Raw genomic sequence first — 26,268 nt, 5'->3', positions numbered from 1 at the left:
TATTGTTTTGATTGGTGGTAATGTGTTCCTTGCACGGACGTTTGTTTACTTGTAAATAGCTGCCAACCCAGGTGAATTCCCGCTCGATCGTATATTCTGGATTTGGCCTCAAGTCACGTACATTTGTTGTCACGCATTGTATGTTACTTCATTTAGAACAAAAAGAGACGACATTACCTTTTTAAACAGCTGCCGTTTCATAGTCTATATCACTAATGTAACAAAGTACGATTAATCAAGTGTTGTAATTGAATGGATGCAGATACTGTGGAAATATGTTAGTGTAGTGAAATTCGATACTCCATGGCAGCCAAGAGACTCCAGGCCCCGCTTCACTCATTTGAATACAGACGAATCTTGATAAACAAGCTATTTGACCCTTCCCTGGTTAACTGTCACTCCAGTAAGATTCAGATCGTGCTTATGTATTTGAATTAAACATTGACGACACATGAGGGGAAGAAATGCACCAAGAATGGCATGCAGGCCACCATTGTTTACTTAGATCTTGTCTGTGACCTTGTAATGCCTACTACAAGAGGTGTGTTATACTACTAGCTACAGCTACACACAGTATATTGAGCTATGCATGTAGCTACTAACAGCGTACACGTTGCAGCGTATCTTCTCGAAAGGCCCACAAGTATTTTGTGACACTATTGGACAGTTCCAGTATAGAGTGAGCCGAAGATCAGCGCCAGTTGGTCCCCAATTCTGCAGAAAACGACCGTTCAGTTCGTCTACAGAGACTCGAGACGTGAGTAGCGTTTCCGACGGGCCGTGTGCCATCTTGGTTTCCAACCGGTTGTTCGTAAAGGTTTGGGCGTTTCTATTGTACCATTACTAAGAAAAGAGGAGAAGTCGAATTCATATAGTTTATCATTTTCCTAGTAATTTGTCAATCTATAGATGGATCTGTGTACTATTATGTTGTTGTGACATATACTTAACCAAGTGGGTATTCTCTCATTAATTCATTTATTGTACAGTATCACTACTGTGTTACTATGGTGATATCATACTGCTGACTTAAAACACCACGGAAATCTCCTCTCCCCTTCTACTGCGAAGTTAGTCAACGCGAACATAAGTGAATTTTCTCCGGACAGGAATGTGCAACAGAATTTATCTGATATACTCATACCAACGCCACTGGGGCGTAAAACAGGCACGTTGTTTTGCTTTGTTCTGTGTCTGTTTGCCTTGCATAACGAAAAAATCGAACCGGAAAAGACCCTCAGCCTACTTTTGATTAGTGATGTGCTCGAATTGTGGGTCTCCTCAAACATGGGACCTCCACATTTACGTCCCATCCTAAAGGACATCCCTAACCGAAGCTGTACTAATTTTCTTACGTCATTTACTACTAACCGATGAATGCAGAGTGGGGACTTTGGTGTACAGGGCCTTTCCCAAGGGCACAGCATTGCTGGCGTGCTGAAAATTCGAACCCAGGACGATTAAAATCTAAGTCAAAACCAGAAGAATGTCCTGATGGGATACCTAGTTCAATTTTTTTCACAGTGTTAGCAGCACATGTCGTCCTGATTATTATGCAGGGTCATCATGGACCGACCTGGGAACGAGAGGCACCTGGGAGCTGATGAACCAAAGACGGCCGCCATCTTGGTCGAACATACGCCAGGGCATGCTCAACGACCTTCGTCCAAGTTCGCAGCATTGAAGCCCTTCATACCTTTTCGCCCAAAGCCGACGTAAGGACGAATTAGGTCGAATTAAGTCTTCTCCACGCCTTATTGTATTCAAAGATCTTCGATCACCTCTAAAATAAGATATAACAACCACTAGTCAGACTAAGTTCAAAGCTAGTGCAGTTATCTAATCCAATGAGGTTCTAATCTTATCTAATCTCCGACAATCCCTAAGTCTAAATAATTGAACGCTGGGCATCACAGAATATCTGAAAATTAGTTTTCTGTACCATTCTCAATTTTCTGTTCTTCTTAATGTTTCCTTAAATGTGGCCAGCCGCGACTGCCCCATGTAATATATTGTCACCTTTTTGATATGTAATATCATGTGTTTTTGCAGGGTTTCAGTTTCACTGTTTGATGACGTTGGCTTCTTCGGGACCATATTTTCCTCCTTCCTGACCAGTTCGGTTTGGAAGGCCTTCAAGAGTGACCTGACGTTCAGTGACCTCGGCAGCGGGTCCCCGTACGACAGTATAGAGGTCAATGCAAACAGGTGTGTTCGTGAATAAGCGCTTTCACACTTCCGCGCGGCAACAGTACGCATGCGCGGCGACAGTACGTATGCGCGGCGAGAGTACGCATGCGCGGCGACAGTACGCATGCGCAGCGACAGTACGCATGCGCGGCGACAGTACGCATGCGCGGCGCCAGGAATAGTGAGTGATATGATAAAGGTGGAGACCCCTGGGCACTATTATGCAAATCGAGACAATGGTCGAGACGAGAATCCTTACAAGCCAGGGGCCTTCACCTTTGACATTGTACCCACACTTCTTGTCACCGCGCATGCGTACTCGGAAGTTTGAAAGAGCGTAAACAGTTAAACATGTCCATAGTGATCACTCAAGGGACTTGACATACAGACTGTTTTATTAGCAATGAATAGAATATAGAGGATTCCATTTCTTCAAGAATGATAGTTTCTTTTGCATCTTTAATCATTTTGTAGAAAAAAATTGTTTCAGGCAGCCCTACATATACACGTAAGGAAAATAAATGTTTGACTGGTTTGATTCTGAAAGGTTGCACAGGATCTGGACGGAAGAGGTCGACAGGAAAGGAGTCAAGGATGCCTCTATGTTGCGAGTCTTCTGGCGCTTCCTTCGCACGCGCCTGATAGTAGCAACGTCCATCGGGCTGGCTTGCTTCATGACATACTTTGTCGTATCGGTAAGCTTGAATGAATAGGTCAATAAGGAATGAGAGGTATGGATGATTGATACACCATTCAATGACTCACCTACCTCCAAACTACGGGGTAACTAAAGTTTTACTCTATAAGGTCTTGACGCGCAACACTTTGCTGTATACAACAAATTGTCTGAAAGTGTTAACTACAAAGCACGGCGATGCTGTGTACCGGTAAGGTTGAATGAATGAGGAATAAGAGGTATGGATGATTGATACACCCTTCAACGATTCACCTACCTCCAAACTGAAGATTTACACGATCAGGTCTTGACGCGCCAGACTTTGTTGTGTACAATAAATTGTCTGCAAGCGTTAACAGCACGACGATATTGTGCGTCAAAAGTGGTGGGAGAAAACAGACTTTTACCAAATTCAACCGTTTCCTTAAGAATTACGATAAAATGGATCTATCTAAAGACGCAACCAAAATGCATTGTGTTCCACTGACCCCCAAAAGTCAAACCTAATTACGTACCTAACGAGTTTAGATTTCAAACATTGCCATGTCCCACACTGCCCGTGTTTGTAGCGCGTACATGCAAGTCCGCATGAGTTGCGTATTAACATTTTTTTTGGTTTAGGTAATGATAGTCTGCAGCCGAAAAAGTCCTTTCATTGGTTCAATAACCAGGCTGCACAACGGTGCGTTAAAATAGAAAACTTCTTCTCCGCAAACTTTATTCATACAAAAATGTTAATTCGCACCTCATACACACGTGAATATGCGCACAAGTGTGATAGTATTATATATCATCAAGGAAGGCAAGGAATTCGCAATAAACTTATCACCATAATGATTGTTCCTGTACCTTGCAGACCTTCTTTGTCCAATGGCTTCTACAGTACACTGCAGCACCGAACCCATCTCTGTGGACGGGCGTGGCGTTGGTCGCGGGTATGTTTGTCTTGGAGGTGACCCGTTCCTTCACATTCAGGGCAACGACACTCGTGGGGGCACGCGCCAGTGCAAGAGTCATAGCTGCCATCATCGGCATGGGGTACCACAAAGTCATGCGTCTGCAAAGTCTGAAGGACAAAACTGTTGGGGAGGTAAGTCCAGTCCAGTAACCCAAAACATGTGAGTGGCTCTTATGAACCTTGTTTTTGCGGTGAAATTGAAATAGATGAAATTAAAAAAAATTATATTATGCTCTTGACATTGACGATAGACTGGATCAAAGACTGGATGCTTGGCTCCAAGTTTGATACAGAAGGGTTAGTGGAGGGTAGCATGACGGGTATGTTCGATGCTCGGGGCTTAGTCCAAAGAGATGATTTATACTTCTGAGGTCACTTTTGAGCCTGAGCTGCTTAATACTAGTATTCAAATAGCTAAACTAATATGTTAAAGAACCCAACACACTTGTCGAGAAGAGTAGGGATGACTTGGTGTGCTTGACCAACTTCTTGGTGACATTATCATGGGCTCATGCCTCCCCCCATGAGCAAAGACTCTGTGATTCATCAATGAGGCTCTTTCTTTTGTTGTTTGATGAACTGCATTTGTATTACTTATCAATTAATTCATGATTGTTGCATTTCATATATATTTCGACGCAGCTTGTTAACTTGTTTGCATCGGACTCTTTCCGCGTGGGAGGCTTTCCAAATGACGCCGGCTTCTTGCTCCTTGTCCCGCTGATGATGGTTCCAATCACCGCGTACGCTGTGTACGTCATGGGGCCGTGGGCGCTGCTAGGCATCGGGGTTGCCATTCTGCTGGTGCCTGTAGAGGTAAGATTGCTATGATATTTCAGACATGGTATGAAAATCACAAAAAAATAGAACTCTGAGTGGACACCATGGCGTATGCCTGTATTAGTGACCCTTGTCACCGTCAGATATTATGATATTATAACCAGACTGGTTTCCACCTACCCGGGGCGAAATCAGTTCAAGAGACACTAGAAACAAGAGTTCCACGACCTCATATGATATTATGATATTATGATATTATGATATTATGATATTATGATATTATGATATTATGATATTATGATATTATGATATTATGATATTATGATATTATGATATTATGATATTATGATATTATGATATTATGATATTATGATATTATGATATTATGATATTATGATATTATGATATTATGATATTATGATATTATGATATTATGATATTATGATAGTATGATAGTATGATATTATGATATTATGATATTATGATATTATATTATGATATTATGATATTATGATATTATGATATTATGATATTATGATATTATGATATTATGATATTATGATATTATGATATTATGATATTATGATATTATGATATTATGATATTATGATATTATAATATTATGATATTATGATATTATGATATTATGATATTATGATATTATGATTTTATGATATTATGATATCATGATATCATGATATTATGATATTATGGTATTATGATATTATAATATTATGATATTTATGATATTATGATCTTATGATATTATGATATCATGATATTATGATATTATGATATTATGATATTATGATATTATGATATTATGATATTATGATATTATAATATTATGATAGAATTTATATCATGTATGATATCATTTATGATAGAATTATATTATGAATTTATGAATTTATGAATTTATGAATTTATGAATTTATGAATTTATGAATTTATGAATTTATGAATTTATGAATTTATGAATTTATGAATTTATGATATCATAAATTTATGATATTAGGATATTATGAATTTATGAAGATAATAAGGACCCTACACTCCCCAGATGCTGTTGGGGGTGAAAATTATGCAGCTGAGGAAAAGATGTGTGAAGATCGCCGACGAACGAGTGCGCATGACCAGCGAGATGCTGAACAGTGTCAAGCTCATCAAAATGTACGCCTGGGAGAAACCATTCATCCGTAGGGTGGAAGGTGGGCACAAAGTTTCTCTTCTTATAATGCTGCTGCAACTTTGTACATAGTCTCGATCAGACTTGCTGCAAAAGTAGTTACAAATGGAGCCCAATAGGCTGAATAATTTGCAGGAGCAGATACTGGCCAAGGAGTTACTTATCTGACAAATCATTTGGCTACAAACTACTAGTGTCTAGCAACCCAAGAGGTCTTGTAGAGACTAGTCAAAGGGCAAAGAGTAATCTTGAGACCAAGACCTCCATCTGCATGAAAAACTCATGTATTCCTGCTTTCATGTGATCTTTATGATATTTCTTGTGTAAATCTGTCAATGTGTTTTAGGACTTATTAGTTGATTCTATGACTTAATGTCTGCCCTGATTCAGTTGTTTCAACTATTAGTTATCAAACAAGAAAGGGACGATGTATGGACCAAAAAGGTCTCTGTCCCACCCTTGCATTTCCTATCTATTTCTTGAAATTGTACTATGTGCTTCGATCCTGTGCGAAATATGAAGTACAAAAAATATGATTGAGAACGTTGTATGCACATTGCAGCAATATCAATCTCAGGGATAAAGGTTCATTGGTCCTTTGGGGAAAGTTGATTCGCATTAGAAATGATTAAGCACTCACACAAGTTCAGTCATTGGCCCATTTGTAATTTGATAATATTCAAATGGCATCGGATATAATTTTGACAGCATATAGCTTAAACCAGCGTCAAACTAAACAAATCAGAGAGTAATTGATGTTTACTGGTTCTTCTAGAGCTGCGGGCTAGAGAGACGAAACTGCTTCAGTTCTCTGGCTTTCTACAGTCAGTTATGATCGCCATGTTGTCAACTGTTGTGCCGATAGCAAGTGTTATCACGTTTAGTGCACACGTCATGACCGGAAATGACCTCACAGCTACACAGGTGATGCCCTCGTCATTAACTCTCTTATCATTACGCCATTGCATTTCTTCTTTGCATTGTGATGTTCGGTTCTAGTTGCGTAACCGTTTACTATGTTGTCTTTTTTTCCATCCATCCATCCATTCATTTGATTTTCGTTTGGAACATCATTCTTTTTGAAACGAAAAATTTTGATTTGATAAATGCCGTCTGTTGTAGACCTGTAAGATGGTGTCTTATGTCCATGTGTTACCCTTCTTGCACTTGGAGCATTCCAATCACAGCTCAGCCTTACATATACACTTTATTTGTGGCCAGACATAACATCTATTTCAACATCGTATCAGATTGCAGGTCATATATAAGTATATGTAATAGAAAACGATGTACCGCAAGGACATGTCATAAATCCTGAATTGTGAAGCTTTAAAATGGACGTATGTCGTTTGCAGTGCAGTGTTTTTTGGTTACCTGCCAACTTGACATTACAGTGACGTAGTGTGGAACACTGGAATTGCATTGACCCATGTTTAACCGTTTTATAAGACAGCCATTTAATAGTTCATTGGTCTTGTTCGAGATTAGATTGCATTAACGCATCTTCCCCTTGAATACTTTACACAAGAAAGGTCTCAGTTTCCTCAACATAATCTTGCCAAAATGCCAGCTTTTTTTCAAAAGCACTTGTTTTATCTAACAAGTCTCTGCCGTTGCAGGCCTTTACGATGGTGTCGTGTTTCCATCTGCTGTCGCTCTTGCTCATGCTGACTCCCGAACTCATCCGCCAGCTGGCGGAATGTGTCATATCTGCAAAGCGATTGAAGGTCAGGACTACATAAAAAATACTAGTATATTGGAGGCATTTGGTATAAGACTGCATTAACAATTGCAAGTTAACAAATGATAGTGTACATTGGCAGAAAAAATGAGCAAAAGTGTCTAAGTCTAGTGTTAGCATCTAGATGTTCACCATCGTCGTTCCGTCATGGAAGGAGCTTGACCTCCCGTACAGGAGTGTTGCTAGTAATTGTCTGTGTTTGTGTGTTCGCACCTATAACTCAAGATCCTTGAATTTTGGCATGATGGTAGTTATTTAGGTCCCAATGATTTTGGGCACCGTATCAGTATTTCCAGGTTCTGAAGAATTATAGATCGACAGTTGAGTTTTGACTTATTCTTCGAAAGCAGTGGCTGATACATACAAAAATACTATAGCACAGTACCAAACGATTTTGTTGTCAAAACTTTGATAGAGTCTGATGATCATGGAGGAAAGAGATACGAACGGCCAGCTGCCCGATGGTAAGAAGACAGCAATCGACATCAAATTCGCCACCTTCGCATGGGATGCGCTTGACGTGGCCGGGAAAGGTAGGTGGTATCATTAAGAATCAGACGTCCAACAAGGTTAGACATCCAGGTAATACGACACACAGTAGAAAAGTAACTCAAGCAACTGGGTAGATTTTGTAAACAGCCAGACGATTTAAGCAGGTAACGTTACCACCAACTATCTTTCGTCATGATATCAGTCACCAAAGAAAGGTAGTAGATGCTACCTGAAACTTCTGACTGTTTACAAAATCTATCCAGTTGGTTTAGTTACTTTTATTTTGTGCATCATGAATCATATTTCTACGTTTTCTCTGTTGTCTTAAAGATCGTTTTATGGTCTTTAGAAAATAGATGTTCTACGTATTGGTGTTACGTATAAAGAAAGGTTGACAAACATGCATTGAAGTTGCAGAGGGCTTATCATGGTGTGCAACGGCAATGCAGGCAGTATAAATGAAGTGCAAGGCTGGACTATACAACTCAAAAGAAAAGATTTCAAAAGTTACTATGGACAAAACAGAGTCTGTAAAGAATTTTGTGTGTTTCATCTTCTTCTTGATCCCTATTCCAGAGAAACGCCAGGAAGAGAACACAACAGTGACGGGAACTGTTGAAGAGGACACAGAGCCACCAACTGTCGCCGCTCAGGCTGACGACGGACAAATTGAGACTAAACTGATAGAGACGCTGTTCGACATCAATCTCACCATAGCAAAGGTCTGGTAATTTTCTGACTCTTCCAGGATTTGCAGTATCAGTATCGAATATGTTTAGGAAATCTAGCATCGGTTCAAGCTGTATTTGTATCTATATATGCTGTTCGAGCTGTATTTGTATCTATATATGATCCGGTATAACCGCCCTTCGGCGTAACACACTAGCTCGCAGGCACGCGGCGCGGTATCAGCTTGTTATATTACACTGGACGACTTGTCATACCATACCCTTGTACATCTAACTGTAAGCGTTGTAATAAAAGTTAAATAGAATTTAGGTGTAGGTAAATCAACATTTTCTTGGTACGAGAGCTAACGGTGACCGGTAGTTCTTAGTTCATGACAACAGCACTTATGACATGTATGTCTGTCTTGCTCCAACAGGGGACGTTGTTGGGAGTGTGCGGGAGTGTCGGAGCGGGGAAAAGTTCCCTCATCTCCGCCATTCTTAATGAGATGCGGTCGGTGAAGGGTGGCGTGGCCGTGGACGGTGATATCGCCTATGTGGCCCAACAGGCATGGATCCAGAACGCTACCGTTAGAGACAACATTCTGCTGGGGAAACCCTTCGACTCCAGCAAGTACGCGATGTTGCAATGTTGCTTTTTTGGCGGCGTTTCAGGAACGCGCCAAACAGTATATTATGTGGCTAGTTGACAAATACAATTAACATTCAATCGCAGCCATGGCAATGGTTTTTAATGCCTACCTTGTGTGTATTGTTAGTAGCTTGCAAAGTGTGTTGTGTACACGAATTATCAATCGTAAATTGCAAGTCAGATTTCTTTCATGAGTTTCATTTTTTGTGAGAAGGCCTGCTAAGCATGACACTATGTTTAGCTACTATTCTTTTCTATATCCTGAGTTACTTTCATAATTTCTTGTGTTGAATTTCATCTATAACAGAAAGCAATGTCTTGCAGATAACACATTTCCTGATGAAAATCGTAAAACTCTCGGTAGCAATTGAAAATAAAAATAAAGCATTTCCCGACGGCTGTGTCTTTTCTTTCTGTTCACCAGGTATGAGATGACCGTCCAAGCTTGCTGCCTCAAACAGGACTTCGAACAGCTCCCTGGGGGAGACATGACGGAGGCAAGTGTCGTAAAATTACCAAAATGACACAAGTGTCGCAAAAATGGTAGCGTCGTCTCTCTATGGACAAAGATACTAACAAAATCACAATATCTGTATCTGTATCTATATAGCAGGTATGACTCCGGCGTAACACATTATGCTGAACGACCTGTCACACCCAACCTTTGCACATCTAGCTGCAAGCGGTGTTGGATGCTCCTACAGTAGTATAGTAATATAGACTGTAGTATAGGCTAAGAAATGTGACAAATTTTTGACGGTCAAAGAAGGGTAGCGAAGGTCGTTCAATGACGCCATCATTCAATGACATTTCAACCCCTCACTAATCCTCTTTGCCTGTCCCCCCTAGCCTATATTACTTATGGTAATCCATATTTTGATGACCTTAGATTGGCGAGCGGGGAATCAACCTGAGCGGTGGGCAGAAACAGCGCATCAGCCTTGCGCGTGCGCTGTACGCAGATAGGGACATCTACCTGTTGGACGACCCGCTGAGCGCAGTGGACGCTCATGTTGGCGAGCACATCTTCAGGTAAATAAATGTCAGCTCAAGGGCGAAGACTTGAGCTGTATGGGGTCTGGGGTCTGGTGCAGTCGAAAATTTGACCGACTTTTTGCTGTGCTGGAAATCAGAGTTATATCCTGCTTCAAAATGAATTCCACCGACACAAATGAACTTTTGAGCTCAGCGCTTTCAATATCAGTTTCTATTTGTGTTCATCAAGTTTGTATTAGTGTTAAGTCAACCGGTCGTTTCACTGCATTGTCAGTTTGCTACAGGTTGTTTCGCCATGGCTATGTAGCGAAACGACCTGTGGCAAACTGACAATGCAGTGAAACGGTCTGTATGTAGTGAATTGATGATGTAGCGAAACGAATCATAACATGTGTGTGTACCAATAGGCATTACATCAAGAAAATGCTGCGAGGCAAGACGGTTCTTCTCGTCACCCACCAGCTACAGGTACATTGATATTCTGACAGACATCAACAACAATATTCTACTTGCAACTTTCTGTCAGAGATCATCCATCTAGTCAGACATGTCAATTCTAACAAATACTGAAAGTTAAACTTTTTCACAACAATCTGTACTTTTACTATCGGGTGGTTACACATTTTATTGTATTGCATGTAATTTTCCACTATTCATCAATTCTTTATATATTTTTACCAGACAAATGTCTAGATACAAGAGCTAGAAGTTGTCAAGAGTATACGCGTTTTGTAATTTGCTCAGTGGTAGAATGTAGTTTTACTGTGGATTAGTACATTTGTATTATCTTACCAACTATAGCAATCCGGCTGTTCTTTATGGACTTAGAGTAACCTTGGTGACTTTGCCCTTGGATCCGCAGTATTTTGAGTTTTAGTTCAAGTTTTTGACATGTAGAATACCTTTTATGTCCTATTCACTAATTCCGATGTACTGTACTGTCCTTGTCAGCAGGGCTAGCCCTTTATAATAGCAACAGGCTGCTTGGGCAGCCCTGGCTGTGTGTGCTGAACAGCAAAACTAATAGACAGAATAAAATGGAGCATTAAATCAGTTTCATTTGAAATAACATGATTACATTTTGGCCCTAGTACCTGGTTGACTGTGATGAAGTTGTACTCCTTAAAGACGGGCGGATCGCCGCGAAGGGACCCCACCGCCGGCTGATGACGATGAACGCCGAGTACGCCGAGATGATCCAGAACTACCTGGATGAAGACAGTACAGACGCAAGCACAGTGAACGATTTTGACCTAACCTCTGCATCAACACGGTAACTATGATAAACGTTACACTTACATCAATGCTTCTGACACTGTGTCAAACTTGTCACTGGTAATGTCCTGCCATATGCTTTGAAATCCGTTTTAACCAAAAAAGACCCCGTGATGCATTCGTGCCCCAAATGACCAAAATTGATAGATGGTTTTGGGGTCAAGGTTTAACTACGTAGATAGTAAATGTTACAGCTAAATGTCTCTTTTTCCACCCATGTCCAGTCCCCATGATGAATCCAACACCCGTCTGTTCCTGCACCAGACCCCAATGAAACGACTGGACAAAGCACGATGGTCAACCAGGTCTCTGAATTTTTTATTATCAAAAAAAACCAATACAGTGTTGTCATACATAATACAACAGATATTTTACATAATGCAAACCTATATAATGAAATACATTATACCTATACAAAAATACATTATACATTTCACTGTCGTTTCAGCAGTGCAAGTATTTTCAGAATAGATGCATATAGATAGATAACAGTTTCGTGTCACAAATTATTGCCGTCGTTGCTTTAGCTTACTTTAGACGCACTGGACGTTGAGTTGTAGACAATAGGAAGGTATAACGTGTATGGCGACAAGGGTACATTGCAACAGCATGTGGTCTATATTTGGTTACCAGGTCATTGAACGCTTCCAAGCGCCCTCGCAGTGCTGACCGCTCAACAACAGCAACAAATGGCCGGAAGTTTTCCATCCACGCCACGCCTCGACTTGTTCGCCGCCGGTTAAACAACAGGGAGAAGCCTGAGTCTCCCCTACAAAGGACGACCAGCATCCGCTACCACCAACCGGTACCCGCCTTTACTTCTAACAACGCAGCCATGATTTTAGAGCAGCCGACTTTCGACATCGATGAACAAAAGGAACAAGAAAAGGCCTTACAAGCAGGTAGAACAAGTAATATTTACTTCATAAGATATCAGTATCAGTAAACGTATTGAACATTTCACTGCTCTCTAAACTGTTAAACTGTTTTCTGGATATGTTTAACTTTATTTTTCTATGGGCAGCATACCGTCCTAGTCTTATACTGACTGTATATTTCTCCGACAAATGTTTCTGTACAGGAAATCTTACTGAGCAAGAGGAGATGCAGATTGGTAAAGTGAAGTTTGCAAACTACGTGACTTACATCAAATCTAGCGGTAATTTTTTACTATATTCAGCTTAACCATATCATTTATGATATCAGTCCTCTAACTGTCTTACCGTTTATCTGAACCTAATTCTATTACAATACAGCGTGTGCGACATTTTGTAGCTTTGACAAAAAGTGATAAATCTAAATCTTGATACCATGTTGAACTATTGAACCATGTTGAACTATTTAGCCATCTGAAATCGTCTTCACTTCATTAACATATCTACTCAGAGTTTTGGCATAAAACCTATTTCTTCCAGATCTTTCCTTATTCACTGACGAAAGATAGCGAATGCTGACTGAAACGTCTGTCTGACCTTCAAAATTTTATCCAGTTGCTTGAGTAACTATTTTTGGCGCATCTCTTTACCTGGATGACTAACCTTCATCAACGTGTTGATACCATGATACCCGCTAGACAACGGTTTAAAATATATATCTTTGATGTTCACGCTAAGTCTTTTTATCTTTATTGCTATTAAACAGGTATCTTCAGCACCACTGTCGTTCTGCTGATGTTTACCATCAGCACTGCCACGACCGTCTTCAGCAACTTCTGGCTCAGTAACTGGATCGAACAGGGAGATGGGGTAGGTGAACATATGTCCAAATCAAATGGAATTGAAAATGCATTAGCCACATACAGACAGTAAAGGAACAACAATGCGTTAACCATGCCGAAAGCTAAGACTGAACTGCTGAAAAACACATCGTTACATTGTGCCGTCTTTAACGATCTCTTACTAGTGGCCTCATTTCGTTAGATTGTCGACTTATCGGAGAGGGAATAGATAAACGACAGAGATGGGTTGTGGATGGGAGGGGGCACAACGACTTGCAACAGACAACTGACAATGGAACGCAATGACGGCCTGCCTCAGAACATACTGACATGCGGCAAAATGATGATAATGATAATGACATTCATATATAGTTAACTCTTCATTTTGTACAATGTTGATACAGAAACAGGGCAGCGTAAACGGAGGAAATACTACCAGTACCGGCAGCATGGCAGATAACCCAGACCTTGTGTTCTACGTCTCGGTGTTCGGCGGAACAGCCGTGTTGATGTTACTACTTGTCGTCCTCAAGTCGTGGCTCTTCAGCAAGGTAGTGTTTTTTCATGTCCTCAACCCTCAGTAAGGTAGTGTTTTTTCATGTCTTCACTATTAAGCAAGATAGTGTTCACTGTCTTACCTGCAAATATATGATAAAGAACCGTAGGTTTTATTACTATGACGTATGCGACAGAATACCTACATCAGTGTCAAGAAATTTAGATTATTTGAATAGGAATAACTTACAGCTGATGTTCTATCGTTCTCATTGCCATTTCCATGACAATCACATCCATGTTCAACAGGCGACTCTCGCTGCTTCCTACCATTTATACAGAAAGGTCTTCCGATCTGTGAGTACACGATATCTAATATACCACCTTAGTCAATGAAATTTTTGACATTTTTATCTTTATATTTTGTTTCGAAATCAAACATTTTACGCCTTATATTGTACTTGAAACAATTTTAAGAAATACCAATGTATGAGGGGTAGCTAAGCAAAGATGTTCAGGGAAAGTTATAGAAAAGAAGCTTGTCGACATACTTTGTTAACATGAGGGAAAATACATGATTGGCTAAGCTCAGCTTTATCTCCTGCTATAGGTCTTCAGTAGCTCAATGAGCTTCTTTGATACGACACCTACGGGCAGAATCCTCAATCGCTTTTCGAGAGACACCGACAACGGTAAAGTGGACAGGTTTTCTAGTAGCTTATGTGTCATGATGTAGCATATAAATATTTGTTATGATATTGTCAAAATTTAACTTGTTGTTATTTTGTTATGATATTGTCAAGTTTTATAATATTATTGAAATATGTGGGGTCGTGTGGCGTAACGGCAGGGTGCTAGACCCAGAACCGAGCGGTCCCGGGTTCGAATCCCCCTGACGCCACCGATGTTGTGCCCTTTGGAAAGGCACTCCACCCAGTTGTAAAACTGTGTATATTGTTCTCTGCACGCGTCGTCCTTGTCTGTCAAAAAGTGAAGTAAAACAATATTTGTTATGTTAACTATTTTAACGCTGGCACTGAAATAGTAGATGTCTTTAATTGATTTCTTAATCAGAGTGGGTTGTCAGCATTGCCGCTTCCCTGGCATCCCCCCCCCCCGATTCCTTAGATGGGAGCCAATCAGCCTCCTCATTGTAGATAACAACAGTGATCCGTAACGTAGATGTTGCTGTCTTTGATTATATTTATTTTAAGACATAAGACATCATGAATAGATGACTAAAAGTTAGAAATTACACCAGTAGATGTAAAAGCACATTCTCATCGAATACTACAGTCTTTTTGTTAGGTAGAATGTTTTTTATTCTGTAGCAGAATATACCATACGTTGTACCTTGTACATTATCATTATCATTATTTCCTTTTTATCCCATCCTTAGTTGACGTGGGACTTCCCCTGGGCGTCAACATCATGCTGAGTAACTTGTGGCAAGCCGTGGCTGCGTTCGTCGCGATCGCAGTCGTCCTACCGTACTTCCTGGCGGCTGTTGCCGTGCTGTTTGTCTTGTTCTTCGTCCTGTACTACCTCTTCCAGGCCATCATTCGAGAACTCAGAAGGTAAACAAGACTACAGCATGTCCAGATCAAGTTGAAATACTGCTTATACGGAAATGACGTTCTTGTTCCACAGCCTAGAGAGAATTTGATTGTCCGACGTTTCGGTAGCTCATAATCAGACCCTGAGGAAAGTAGCCGAGGAGCTCCCAGGTACATTTTCTCTAGGCTGTGGCACAAGAACGTCATTTTCGTATGACCTTCCAACCTGTTAATCTATATACAGAATATTGCACTATTAACAGCATACCCTACGTCCTATGTTAGGTTGGAGAACATCCGAAGGTCACCGTGGCTGTGTCATGTGACCGAGACCCTGAACGGCCTCACCACGATCCACGCCTTTAAGATGGACTCTGCTTTTATCAAGAAGTACGTATCACGACTCGGTTCATCAAGGTTTAAGATACATGTACATTTAGAATCAGCACCTCTTCTGAAACAAGATAGAGTGATGAATGCATTGATAAAATATCGTGGATGTCGTTTGCTGAGCACTCAGTCACTCAGTCACTCAGTCACTCACTCACTCACTCAGTCACTCAGTCACTCACTCACTCAGTCACTCACTCACTCACTCACTCACTCACTCACTCACTCACTCACGCACTCACTCACTCACTCACTCACTCACTCATTCACTCACTCGTTGTGATGAAGAATAAATGTAAATCTTTACACGACAGGTTCAACGGCTTGATGAATGATTACATCAACATCTTCTACCTGGCACACATGGGCGGACATTGGGTGGCGGCTCGTGTTGAGATGATCGCCCTCGTCATCACTGTCGTCATGACACTGACGGTGGTGCTTCTTCACGGGAGCATCCCCGCCACACAGGCGGGTCTGGCGATTACCTATGCCTTACAGGTCTGTTTGTTTTTGTTCATTTGTTATTTGTGTGCATCGGTTACATGGCCCATATCCATCAAGAATGAATGAATGTCTGAACTATATCGCTCGACAATTGTACATGACACAATGTATGGCAACAATGACAAGGCAATCAAGCTTTTGTGGTGTCATTATGAATGGGAGTAAAGTCACGAGGGTGGTACTTAGGTGTGCTAAGTTCGGTGGATAAGATTAAGAAAAGTTCAATCAAACAGTTGCATTATATTTGATTTTTTCCTCTAATAGGTCTAAGTATAGTTGATATCGTCATTTGAATAATCACAGTTATGGCATAATGAAACTATAGTTACATGCACTAGGAACACACTAACAGCTACTTTGTCTCATTTTTCATCGCCAAGGTGTCGGGAATGTTGCAGTTTATGATCCAGGATGCTGCCAACACGCAGGCGGCCTTTACGTCAGTGGAACGTTTGAGATATTACATCACGGTATGGCATACTCTCTGCCTGATAAGATAATATCTTGTAAGTCAGAGAGACGAAGATCAAGTTCGAGAATGGACCTTCCGCAGCTGGTGGCTTACTACGGTACTGCAGCGGAATTTGTATTTATGTGTGTTTATTTGTTATCAACATAACACTCTGGATGGATCGTCATGATATTTGATATGCTTGCAAGGGTCCGGAAAACAAAGGTCAAGTTCGACAATGGGCCTCCTAGTGGCTATCTTTCCTTATTCTATACATTTTGCACAGAATCTAACGGCGGAGGCCCCGGATGTTCCTGAAGACCGTGACCCCGAAGCTACTTGGCCCAGTCAGGGCGACATTCAGCTGCACAATCTGAGCTTTCGCTACAGGGAGAACCTCCCTCTCGTGCTCAAAGGCATCTCCTGCAACATCCGGTCACGTGAGAAGATTGGCATTGTGGGGCGAACTGGATCAGGTATGGTGGTGTGAAATAACCCAGATGAATTAACAATAATAATGCAAGAGAATCATGCACTTGAATTGTGTCAAGAGTGGTAACACTAGATATGCTTGTTTATTTGTTTGTAGCTTTATCAGTGGATAGAAATGATATTGGATCTACTACTATTGAATGTTGAACAATCGTCATGGTAATAAGATTATTTATTGATGTGTTTGAAGGAAAATCGTCTCTCGGTGTAGCGATCTTCCGATTGGTCGAACCCGCCGAAGGCACCATCTACATCGACGGGGTTGACATCAGTAAGATTTCGTTGAGTGCTCTGCGCAGTAAACTGTCAATCATCCCACAGGACCCCGTGCTTTTCGTCGGGACCGTCAGGTATGGTGTGATCCACAAATCTATATGAAGGGTAAACCTAGATTAGGCAACATAGATGGATACATTATGGAAAAGGATTGCGACTCACCAAATTTTCGAACGATCCTCTGGTTGTCAGGATAACCAGAGGACCCGATTGCTCAGCATACGTAACTTTTCGAAAGTGTGACGTGAGCACCTGGTCAAAGGTGGATGGAAGTTTGTGCCGGCTCCCGTCTCTGTTCAAGGAAGGTTGGTGGGCCCTGATGAACACATGATGAACTTTCATGCTAGATGGATGCAGTTTTCTTACAATAGAAATGATCGTTGTTGATTTTGCAGTACAGGAGAGACTATGAAATCAGTTGCTTCGAAATAATAAGCTATTAGTAAGTAAAAGATATGTAACACAAGGGATGGATTTTGTCAGAATGCAAAGGAAGAGCAAGACAGACTCACTCTTTCTTTCCCTGTATTCAACTGAAGTTATGTAAGAAAGTGCTCTTCAGAATGAAGTCCGTGCTACGAGAGGAAGCTACTCACATGAGGATAAGATTGTCAGAGTTCCGAACATTGTTGGCTTGTCTCTTTTATATGACATGTATTATTTTATGGCCCTGTCAGGTCTAAGTCCTGAGAACTGGACATTTGCAGGATAGAGCATAGACATACCGATGACGGAATTGCTGATGTATCGTTTTTACAGGTACAACTTGGACCCGTTTAACCAGTACAGTGACGACCAGATTTGGAGAGCACTTGAACGTGTGTACATGGATGATGCAGTAAGTCTAAACCAGTAACTAACTTCTCGTCTGTGTCTTATTCTCTCTCTATCCTTGTACCAAACCAAGGGGAGGTTTTCTTTACATAAACTGGAATCTACGGTATCACTGCCCACTTGACATGAAACGCTGTGCCAAATGGAAGACACACAATTAGTTTGACACTTCAAGCACTCTTGTCCTGTGCTCGAATAGACAGATGTATCACGTGCGAAACATTCTTTCTTCTTATAGATCAGAGCTCTTGATCTAAAACTGCACTCGCTTGTGGTGGAGAATGGCGAGAACTTCTCTGTAGGCGAGAGGCAACTGCTATGCATGGCCAGGGCCCTGCTGCGGAACAGTAAGGTACGAACGTTTTTATAGATCATTTTTCTACTAAAAATGTATGCGGTAGTTTGTGCTTTCAATTGAAAATGATGTATGAAGGGACACTGAGTGGTGACAGTTTTATTATCTACCAGAGCCCTAATTTGTTATAGAAAGCTTTAGCTACCGTTCGGCCGTTCAGTGTAATATAACCAGCTGCTGCCGCGCCGCGTGTCTGTGACGCTGGTGTGTTACGCCGAAGGGCAGCTATACCGGCTATACAGATACAGATACCCATCAAAATTTGACTGAAGGGCACCTTAATGTTTATTTTGCAATTTACTATGTTTGAACTGCTCAGTTAGTTGTTTGTAAACGCATAAAGTGACAAATGAAGCAACACATCCCGTGTGTTTCCAACATGTTTTTATCACCCCTAGTATGAAATCGGACAATCATCTTGGTCCCGTCAACCTACATGTAGAATTTACAGACGATCATGTTGGAAACATCCGCATATAGTTGGTAACGCTTAAGTATAAAGTTATCATTAATGTCAATTGCAGAATACGGTGTGTTTTTGCAGTAATTTGTACTATTACCAAGATATTGATCCAAAATGTCACCAAAGCGGCCATTGAGTGAGACAGAGAAGGTGCGGTAAATATCATTTGAATTCAATACACAAAAAGATAACGTCGTTTAAGTCTCATTTTCATCTTCTAGATCCTGATTCTAGACGAGGCCACCGCGGCTATCGACTCCGAGACGGACAACCTGATCCAGGCGACGATCCACGAGGCGTTCGAGGACTGCACCATGCTGACCATCGCTCACCGGCTCAACACCGTCATGACGTCAGACAGGGTCATGGTCATGGATGATGGACAGGTGTGCAGACGACTTGATTCTCTTATTCGACTTCTTCTTTTTGATTAACTATTTGTCATACCGTAAACGTATGGCAAAAAGTGAGCCTGCAAAATGAAATCACTTTTGTATAATTCTAAAATTGTTTTTATGAAAAGTTTGATGATGATGACAATGATGCGATGGCAATGTTGATAATAAGCACGACGGCTTAGCTGCGCGCACTTCAAAAGCGTGCAAATTAAAAGTGCGTGTAGCAGGAAGCCCAAACATGCGTCAATTACGGAAGCAAGCTTACAGTGGGAGCATTGTAGACAGACTGAAAAGACTTACTCGTTACTCACTCACAGTGTAAGAAGAATTAGAATGTCAAATATCAAAGGCATGGAATGACTGCTTTTTAATTTGGGATTAAAGCACAGTCTCAATGTTGCATCCTTTTTTCTATAGTCGTCAGAATTCGACACCCCTCGCGCTCTTTTGGCCAATAAGAGCTCACGATTTGCCGCCATGGTAAAGGCTGCTGGCATTGACGTCACCAAGTATATCTCCATGGAGACGGATGACGTGCCTGAAGCCGAAGAGAGCAATCAGCCGATGTCTGAGGCCGAAGTGGAGTGTACCAAACTATAACGAAATCACTGAGTGATACGTGTAATAGTGGAAATTAGAAGTTACTGTAAGAGTGCTATTTGAAGTCAGTTCTGGTAGATTTTAGGATAAATCTGAAGGAAGATGTTGTGAATTGAAAGGAGACTAAGCAAACACGTCATTTAATGTGGGTCAAATGTATTTATTGATAATTCTATCATGCATTTACAATTTGTTTACACGTCTATAACGACGAAATGATTTCATAGATCTGTATAATGATTGATAATGATAATATTCATTGCATATTCATTCCCCAGGGGATTAAATGCATAAGAGACCATACATGGTGTAGTGAATATGAAAGAATAATAATGCTAATGTTAACATAAAAATCTAACATATTATCAAACACTATACAAAACTACAAACGTAAATCTAAGTTCTAGTAGCTGCCTCTCTCTTTGTCAACCACATGGCGACATAATTACACACTTCGTCCATCACATAAACATTCGTGCAACATACTTTTAAAAAGTATCGTGCTTTGATATTGTCGACATGCCATACATATCCTGTCAAGCTGAAATGATTTGAATAGAGATAATCAGATTGACGCTCGTTTTCATACAATACACAGTCTGGTAAGAATCTAGTATTTCATCTTTAATACGTACCTTTGTACAAAATTTACATAATCTATCTTGTAGAAGGGTACGTCTATATATGCCATAATTCTACATGTAAAGAATGGTAACTTATACGACGTTTACACTAGTATTCTAGACCACAGAAATGTAACAGAGGTGCCACATATTGATTTATTTCTTTGTTTACTCAAAGTCGAACTGCAGACCGGTTCCCTCCAGTCTCTCCCTGTACTTGGCGTCGTAAGCCTTACTTTGAGCCGCCGTGAAGGTGTTCTTCCAGTCACCGACCATACCTGTAATAACATAGATAGTATACAATATTGCATTTTTTGTACTATATATGTACTTACTATATTGCACGAGGCAGACTACATAAAATAAAAGTCATGTTACAGTAGATTACAGTAGGAGCTTTGTGGACAGCATAGATAAGAAGACAAAGAAATTAAGACATTTTAAACGAATATCAATTCAAATGGCTCATTTACTACAAAAAGGGCCCAAGACGCAACCCTACATATCTTGAAAATAGCATTTTTCAGAATGATGGCTCAGCTATTTAAAGATTAGAACATGACTAGTTGGAAAACAATGTCAGTGTTTTACCTTTTCGAGCCAGGATAGGTTTTGCAACAATTCGTGACTCGGTCCAAACAGCCTTCAGACTATCGAAGGTGCACGACTCTACAATGCTTGAGAGGGTGACGTCATCCAAACTTACGTCCAAGAATGTCATAATCTTCCTGACGGCACTGTTCAAATCCTGTGAGAAACAAGCAAGGGCCTCAATATCTTGTATTAAATCGTTATTCATAAACAAAGAAACCTATGCATTTTTCAATCAGCTTCCATCAGTAGTCCTTGTGTGTTTTGGGTTGTGATAAGTCTTTTGGAAGGAAGGAAGGAAGAGGAAGGAAGGAAGGAAGGAAGAGGAAGGAAGGAAGAAAGGAAGGAAGGAAGGAAGGAAGAGGAAGGAAGGAAGGAAGAGGAAGGAAGGAAGGAAGAGGAAGGAAGGAATGAAGGAAGAGGAAGAAAGGAAGGAATGAAGAGTAAGGAAGGTAGGAAGAGGAAGAAAGGAAGGAATGAAGAGTAAGGAAGGTAGGAAGAGGAAGAAAGGAAGGAAGGAATGAAGAGTAAGGAAGGAAGGAAGGAAGGAAGAGGAAGAAAAGAAGGAAGGAAGGAAGAGGAAGGAAGGAATGAAGGAATGAAGAGTAAGGAAGGTAGGAAGAGGAAGAAAGGAAGGAAGGAATGAAGAGTAAGGAAGGAAGGAAGGAAGGAAGGAAGAGGAAGAAAAGAAGGAAGGAAGGAAGAGGAAGCAAGGAAGGAAGAGGAAGGAAGGGAGGAAGAGAAATAAAGGAATCCATTTTCGGTCGGATTCGGTATGATAAGCACACAAACCTTGTTCATGTCTTCATACTTCAGAAACAAGAAGCGGGGGTCGTCCCGCATCTGCCACCAGCCAAGTGCATGGTCGTAGAAGTCGCCGCCCAAAGCTATTGGCATTAGAAAGAACATATAACGAAAGTTCAAATGATGAAACGCCCCCTGCAGTTCCAAAGAAAGCTGTTGGAGGGCCCATACTCATGTCACTTCTTCTCGAGCACAAGAGATAACTACCATCCCAAGATCATAGCTTGTACAGAACACGGGATGTCAAAACCGGAAGTTAAGCTGTAGTACCAAGGAAAGCCGACAGAATCTAATAATCTCTTTGACAGGACATGATTTAAAGAATGTCTTTTATTGGTCAGAAATTACCCGCAATGGCAGCCTTTCTAGCGCTGAATTGATGCAGGGTTTACAGGTTTCACATAATACACAACATATACGTATCTTATCCACACTTGCACTTTGTGGAACTGTCGCAAGGGTCTGGGCGGCTGCCATTCGGCGCCTCCAGGTGACCTCAATACGACCTTCCCCAACCGAATGATCTAACCACATACTAAGTTTCATTATAATCTATCTATAGTTTCTGAGTTATGCTGCTAAAACACAAACATACAAACCCTACCAGAAATAACCTTTTTGGCTAAGGTAATAACAGAAGCCACATGCCGCTTAAACAGGGAGACTTACCTCATTGAGAAAATATCATACGTTGGGTATTTGTATTTCTTTTGAATGGCATTCTTATCTATACTAAGGGTATTGTCGTGGCTTATGAGCAATATGGCTTACTTTTTCCGTCCAAAAAATCTTGCGCACACAGATCCCAAGATGGGAAAAATGACGCGTCTTGCAAAGGTCCGACCTTGGCTAGGAAGTGATACAATGACACAGCCGTGTCTTTCGGGTTTCTCATGACGACTATAACTTTTACCTGAAAAAAGTAAAGACAATTGTTGTGCGACTATTGTACCATACAAATTTTTGAGAGACGTACCATTACACCAAGTAACTTGTTCTGTTGTTGATGAACCGACCACATAAACAAACCTTAAGTTTAAAAAATACGTTTTCGAAAATACGAAGCTTCCATTGACCATTGATCGACATTTGTACAAGAATTTCTAACTAGAAGGACTGAAATCAAGGTAGATTGAACATAGAATACCTTTCCCGTAGGACTGGACATCATTTTAGGTGCCAGATACCGCGGAAGATGCGTGTGGATAATCCGTGGAGATGGTTGGTCCGCGAGAATCACGTGAGTAGGTTTGCCAAACCCTGGTACCTCCGCTTCCAGATACCACGGTATGTCATTTTCATGTGGCTCTATCCTCCCAGCTGCCATCAAGAGCTTGTTGACGATCTCAATGGTCCAGTTTGTGCCTGATAAGAAACTGAATTTGTCTAAAAATCATCGTTGTTTTAAATAACTGTTAACAGCTTCAGGTGTAACACAATAGTTTTGTACAGTAAGCACAAGCTAGGTAAAACCGGACTGTAAGTTTTTTTTCACCCTACTCACACCGGGATGGACCCCTACTCTTTTCGATAGTGTGGTGGGTTCTATAACATGCTGGATGTGTGGTTCTCCTTAAATGAATACGGGATTTCCAGCTCCAATTCGAGGGAACGTCCCTAACCAAAGTAAGGTCCACATTTGTACTTGAGTCTTTTGGTCAACAACCTTATTAACCACTAGGCCACCTCCGTAATGAAACGTACCCCTAGTTTTCACATTACGCCTGTTGGAACACAGTCAAACGTACCCCTAGTTTTAAAATTACACCTGTTGGAACATAGTCAAAACATCTGTTTCAAAATTTTATTCAGTTGCTTGAGTAACTATTTTTGGTGCATCTTACTACCTGGATGTCTAACCTTCATCAACGTACTAATTTCTTATGTTTCGTCTATTGAACCTTTGTATCAACGTAACTGACTCCTTAATAGTATTCCCAATTAACTTACCACATATTTTCCTCTACAAAACAATTCCGAACCGAATTCTTCCCCAAAACAATTTCGAACCCCTACCTGCTTTTAGATACGTCACTATGACGACATCATCGTCACGTATGACGTAATCAGGCATGATGTCCAACATCTCTTTAGTCGTCAATAGTGGATCAAAAAATGCTCCTTTGTACTCAAATAAGTTTGGCATCTTTTGCTGTGAACTGAAACGACAAGCACATAGTGAATGTGCACTTGATTTATAGATTAGTTCGAAGTAGATTTATCATCTGTACAAAGATAAACTATTTTGCTAAAGCATGTTTTTTTTTAATCATCGCCCGGTCGGGACTACACCCCCTGCTGGCACCGGTGCAAATGTAACCGTAGCATAACACAGACTACCTAAAGGTACTACAAGGCAATATCAAGGCACTTAAGCAGGAACGGTTGTGTCATTTGGGAACCAATGAAGGCTCTTATGCGCCCACAAAACTATAATATCTATGCCAATCAAATGGCTACTCACCGCTTGTTCCATGCGAACAAGTGTCAGTATATGTTGGGGAGGGGCCGAAAATATGGCTTGCTGTTCAAAGTCCAAAAGTTCGGGCTCGTCTCGTGACTAACTCGTTGACCCTGTCGGATGACTTTACAGAGGTGACGCGACTTGAGTAGTATAGTGGAGGCAGGAGAAGGAGTATCATGTAGGAGGAATAACAATGCAGAATCTATAACGTGTGAAAGCGATAGAAGACAAGTCATCCTTGTTCAAGCTATATTTGTGAAATCATGATGGTAGATTAACCAACTAAACAGCAAAAAATTGACTCACCGGAATTTTCAACCGAATCTCTCGGTCTTCTTCTTCTGACCCAAGTGCTACAGAACCGTGTGACGTCAGCGCTTGGTCAAAGTTTGTCGGAAGTAGGTACCGGAACCATTTTTGGGTGACTTTCACCTGTTTATATAACAGTAAATATTTCTTTTCTTTGCCGTCGTGGTGAAGGCTGACGTCATCAAGTATATATCCATGGAATTGAATTGAATTGAATTGATCTTTATTCACACAGCCTGCAGGCTCAAACAAGCCTGAATTTTGTTGTATTTACATGTTGGCTCCATTTTCGGTCCATAACATTAAAACTTATCTTTCAAAACACAAACGTATCATTTTATCACTAGATGTCATTTTTTCTCGTATGCGTATTCACATAAGTTCTTCATACTCGTCTGTTAAAAACATCAATATAGAGCGTAATTGCGTACATGTAAGATAATATCGATAATATCGAGTTCAATGGTCTAGTCAGGTGTTCAATAGTTGTACAAGATATGGTATTGGAGAGTTTTTGTGTCTATTTGTTCGGCACAGTGGTATGTCTAGTTTCGCGGAACTGCGAGTCGTACGTCCTGTGATGTGTTGTCGGGATGGAGGGAGCCAGTCGCGGAAGTCCGATCGTAGAAGTGAGTGGGCAAAGGTGGTACAGATGGAGGTCCGACGGTCAGCCAGGGTGTCTAGTTCTAGTGTGGACAGGGCAGAGGTGTAGCCTATGTATAGTGTTCCGAGGATGACCCTGCATGCTCTTTTTTGGATTCTCTCGAGTTTTGCTGACTGTTCGCTTGTCAGTGAAGAGTGCCATGCCGGTGCCGCATACTCGAGTGCAGGTCTCACGTACGACGCGTAGACTGACTTAAGGTCTGGGACGGACACGCCAAAACGCTTGAGGCGGCGAAGCAGGAACAGTTTCTTGTTGGCGGATGATACCATGCTATTAACCTGTAGTTCCCATTTCAGGTCGTCTTGTACAGTTAGGCCGAGTACTTTGAAGTGTGATGGAGACGTGTGTTGTTAGCCACAAGGACAGGGAAGTACGTCACCTGAAAAGCAGGCTAGGAAAATGTGCAATCTGTGCCTCATATGCCATATACTGTGCTAGGAACGTTGGATAGGAAAAACCCACGGGATTGTTCTCATGTTAATGATAGTACAGTAACGTATGATGAAACAGTGCAATAGTGAACCAGTGCAATATGTTTCTATATAGTTTGACAGTATCAATCATATATGTATAGAGATTCTTTTTATGCAGTTTCGGTGTCTGAACAGTCCGACGCACATGACTTGCTTTTTACCTTGCGCCTCCTGGGTGTCCTAACCCAG

At 41.0% G+C, this 26,268-nt stretch overlaps 2 protein-coding genes across 2 annotated transcripts; one reads left to right on the top strand and one right to left on the bottom strand.

Moving 5' to 3' along the window:
• Positions 1-1,542: 1,542 nt before the first annotated feature.
• LOC136445759 (ATP-binding cassette sub-family C member 5-like) lies at positions 1,543-20,760 on the top strand. The gene is made up of 32 exons (XM_066443896.1): positions 1,543-1,715; positions 2,053-2,208; positions 2,738-2,885; positions 3,723-3,956; positions 4,467-4,640; positions 5,668-5,815; positions 6,569-6,717; positions 7,413-7,520; positions 7,950-8,067; positions 8,603-8,748; positions 9,132-9,328; positions 9,771-9,843; positions 10,236-10,378; positions 10,750-10,810; positions 11,434-11,615; positions 11,842-11,922; positions 12,251-12,519; positions 12,699-12,776; positions 13,259-13,362; positions 13,739-13,885; positions 14,139-14,186; positions 14,440-14,521; positions 15,229-15,406; positions 15,671-15,775; positions 16,090-16,276; positions 16,663-16,752; positions 17,020-17,209; positions 17,416-17,575; positions 18,261-18,339; positions 18,574-18,687; positions 19,375-19,539; positions 19,969-20,760. The coding sequence occupies exons 1-32, from the start codon at positions 1,567-1,569 to the stop codon at positions 20,149-20,151; spliced, it is 4,446 nt and encodes a 1,481-aa protein (XP_066299993.1). The 5' UTR covers positions 1,543-1,566; the 3' UTR covers positions 20,152-20,760.
• LOC136446072 (amine sulfotransferase-like) lies at positions 20,291-25,132 on the bottom strand. Its single transcript, XM_066444348.1, has 7 exons — positions 24,634-25,132; positions 24,186-24,328; positions 23,317-23,534; positions 22,941-23,082; positions 22,158-22,252; positions 21,366-21,522; positions 20,291-21,052 (listed from the first exon to the last, which is right to left on the bottom strand). Exons 2-7 carry the CDS (start codon positions 24,313-24,315, stop codon positions 20,943-20,945), a joined length of 852 nt encoding a protein of 283 aa, XP_066300445.1. The 5' UTR covers positions 24,316-24,328; positions 24,634-25,132; the 3' UTR covers positions 20,291-20,942.
• Positions 25,133-26,268: the final 1,136 nt, after the last annotated feature.

This window comes from Branchiostoma lanceolatum, chromosome 12 (genome assembly GCF_035083965.1).
Source record: "Branchiostoma lanceolatum isolate klBraLanc5 chromosome 12, klBraLanc5.hap2, whole genome shotgun sequence".
NCBI lineage: Eukaryota > Metazoa > Chordata > Leptocardii > Amphioxiformes > Branchiostomatidae > Branchiostoma > Branchiostoma lanceolatum.
Note: the sequence above shows the minus strand (reverse complement) of the source record. Positions and strands in the feature narration are given on the sequence as shown.

Bases quoted from the DNA above. Each gene is read 5' to 3' on its own strand.
- LOC136445759 (XM_066443896.1), top strand. From the start codon at position 1,567: ATGGACCGACCTGGGAACGAGAGGCACCTGGGAGCTGATGAACCAAAG. The intron at 10,379-10,749 runs GTAAATAAATGT...GTGTACCAATAG, and splicing joins GTTGGCGAGCACATCTTCAG to GCATTACATCAAGAAAATGC. The intron at 13,886-14,138 runs GTAGTGTTTTTT...CATGTTCAACAG, and splicing joins AGTCGTGGCTCTTCAGCAAG to GCGACTCTCGCTGCTTCCTA.
- LOC136446072 (XM_066444348.1), bottom strand. From the start codon at position 24,315: ATGCCAAACTTATTTGAGTACAAAGGAGCATTTTTTGATCCACTATTG. The intron at 23,535-24,185 runs GTAGGGGTTCGA...GTTTCTTATCAG, and splicing joins AGTGACGTATCTAAAAGCAG to GCACAAACTGGACCATTGAG. The intron at 21,523-22,157 runs GTTTGTGTGCTT...TGTTTCTCACAG, and splicing joins AGTATGAAGACATGAACAAG to GATTTGAACAGTGCCGTCAG.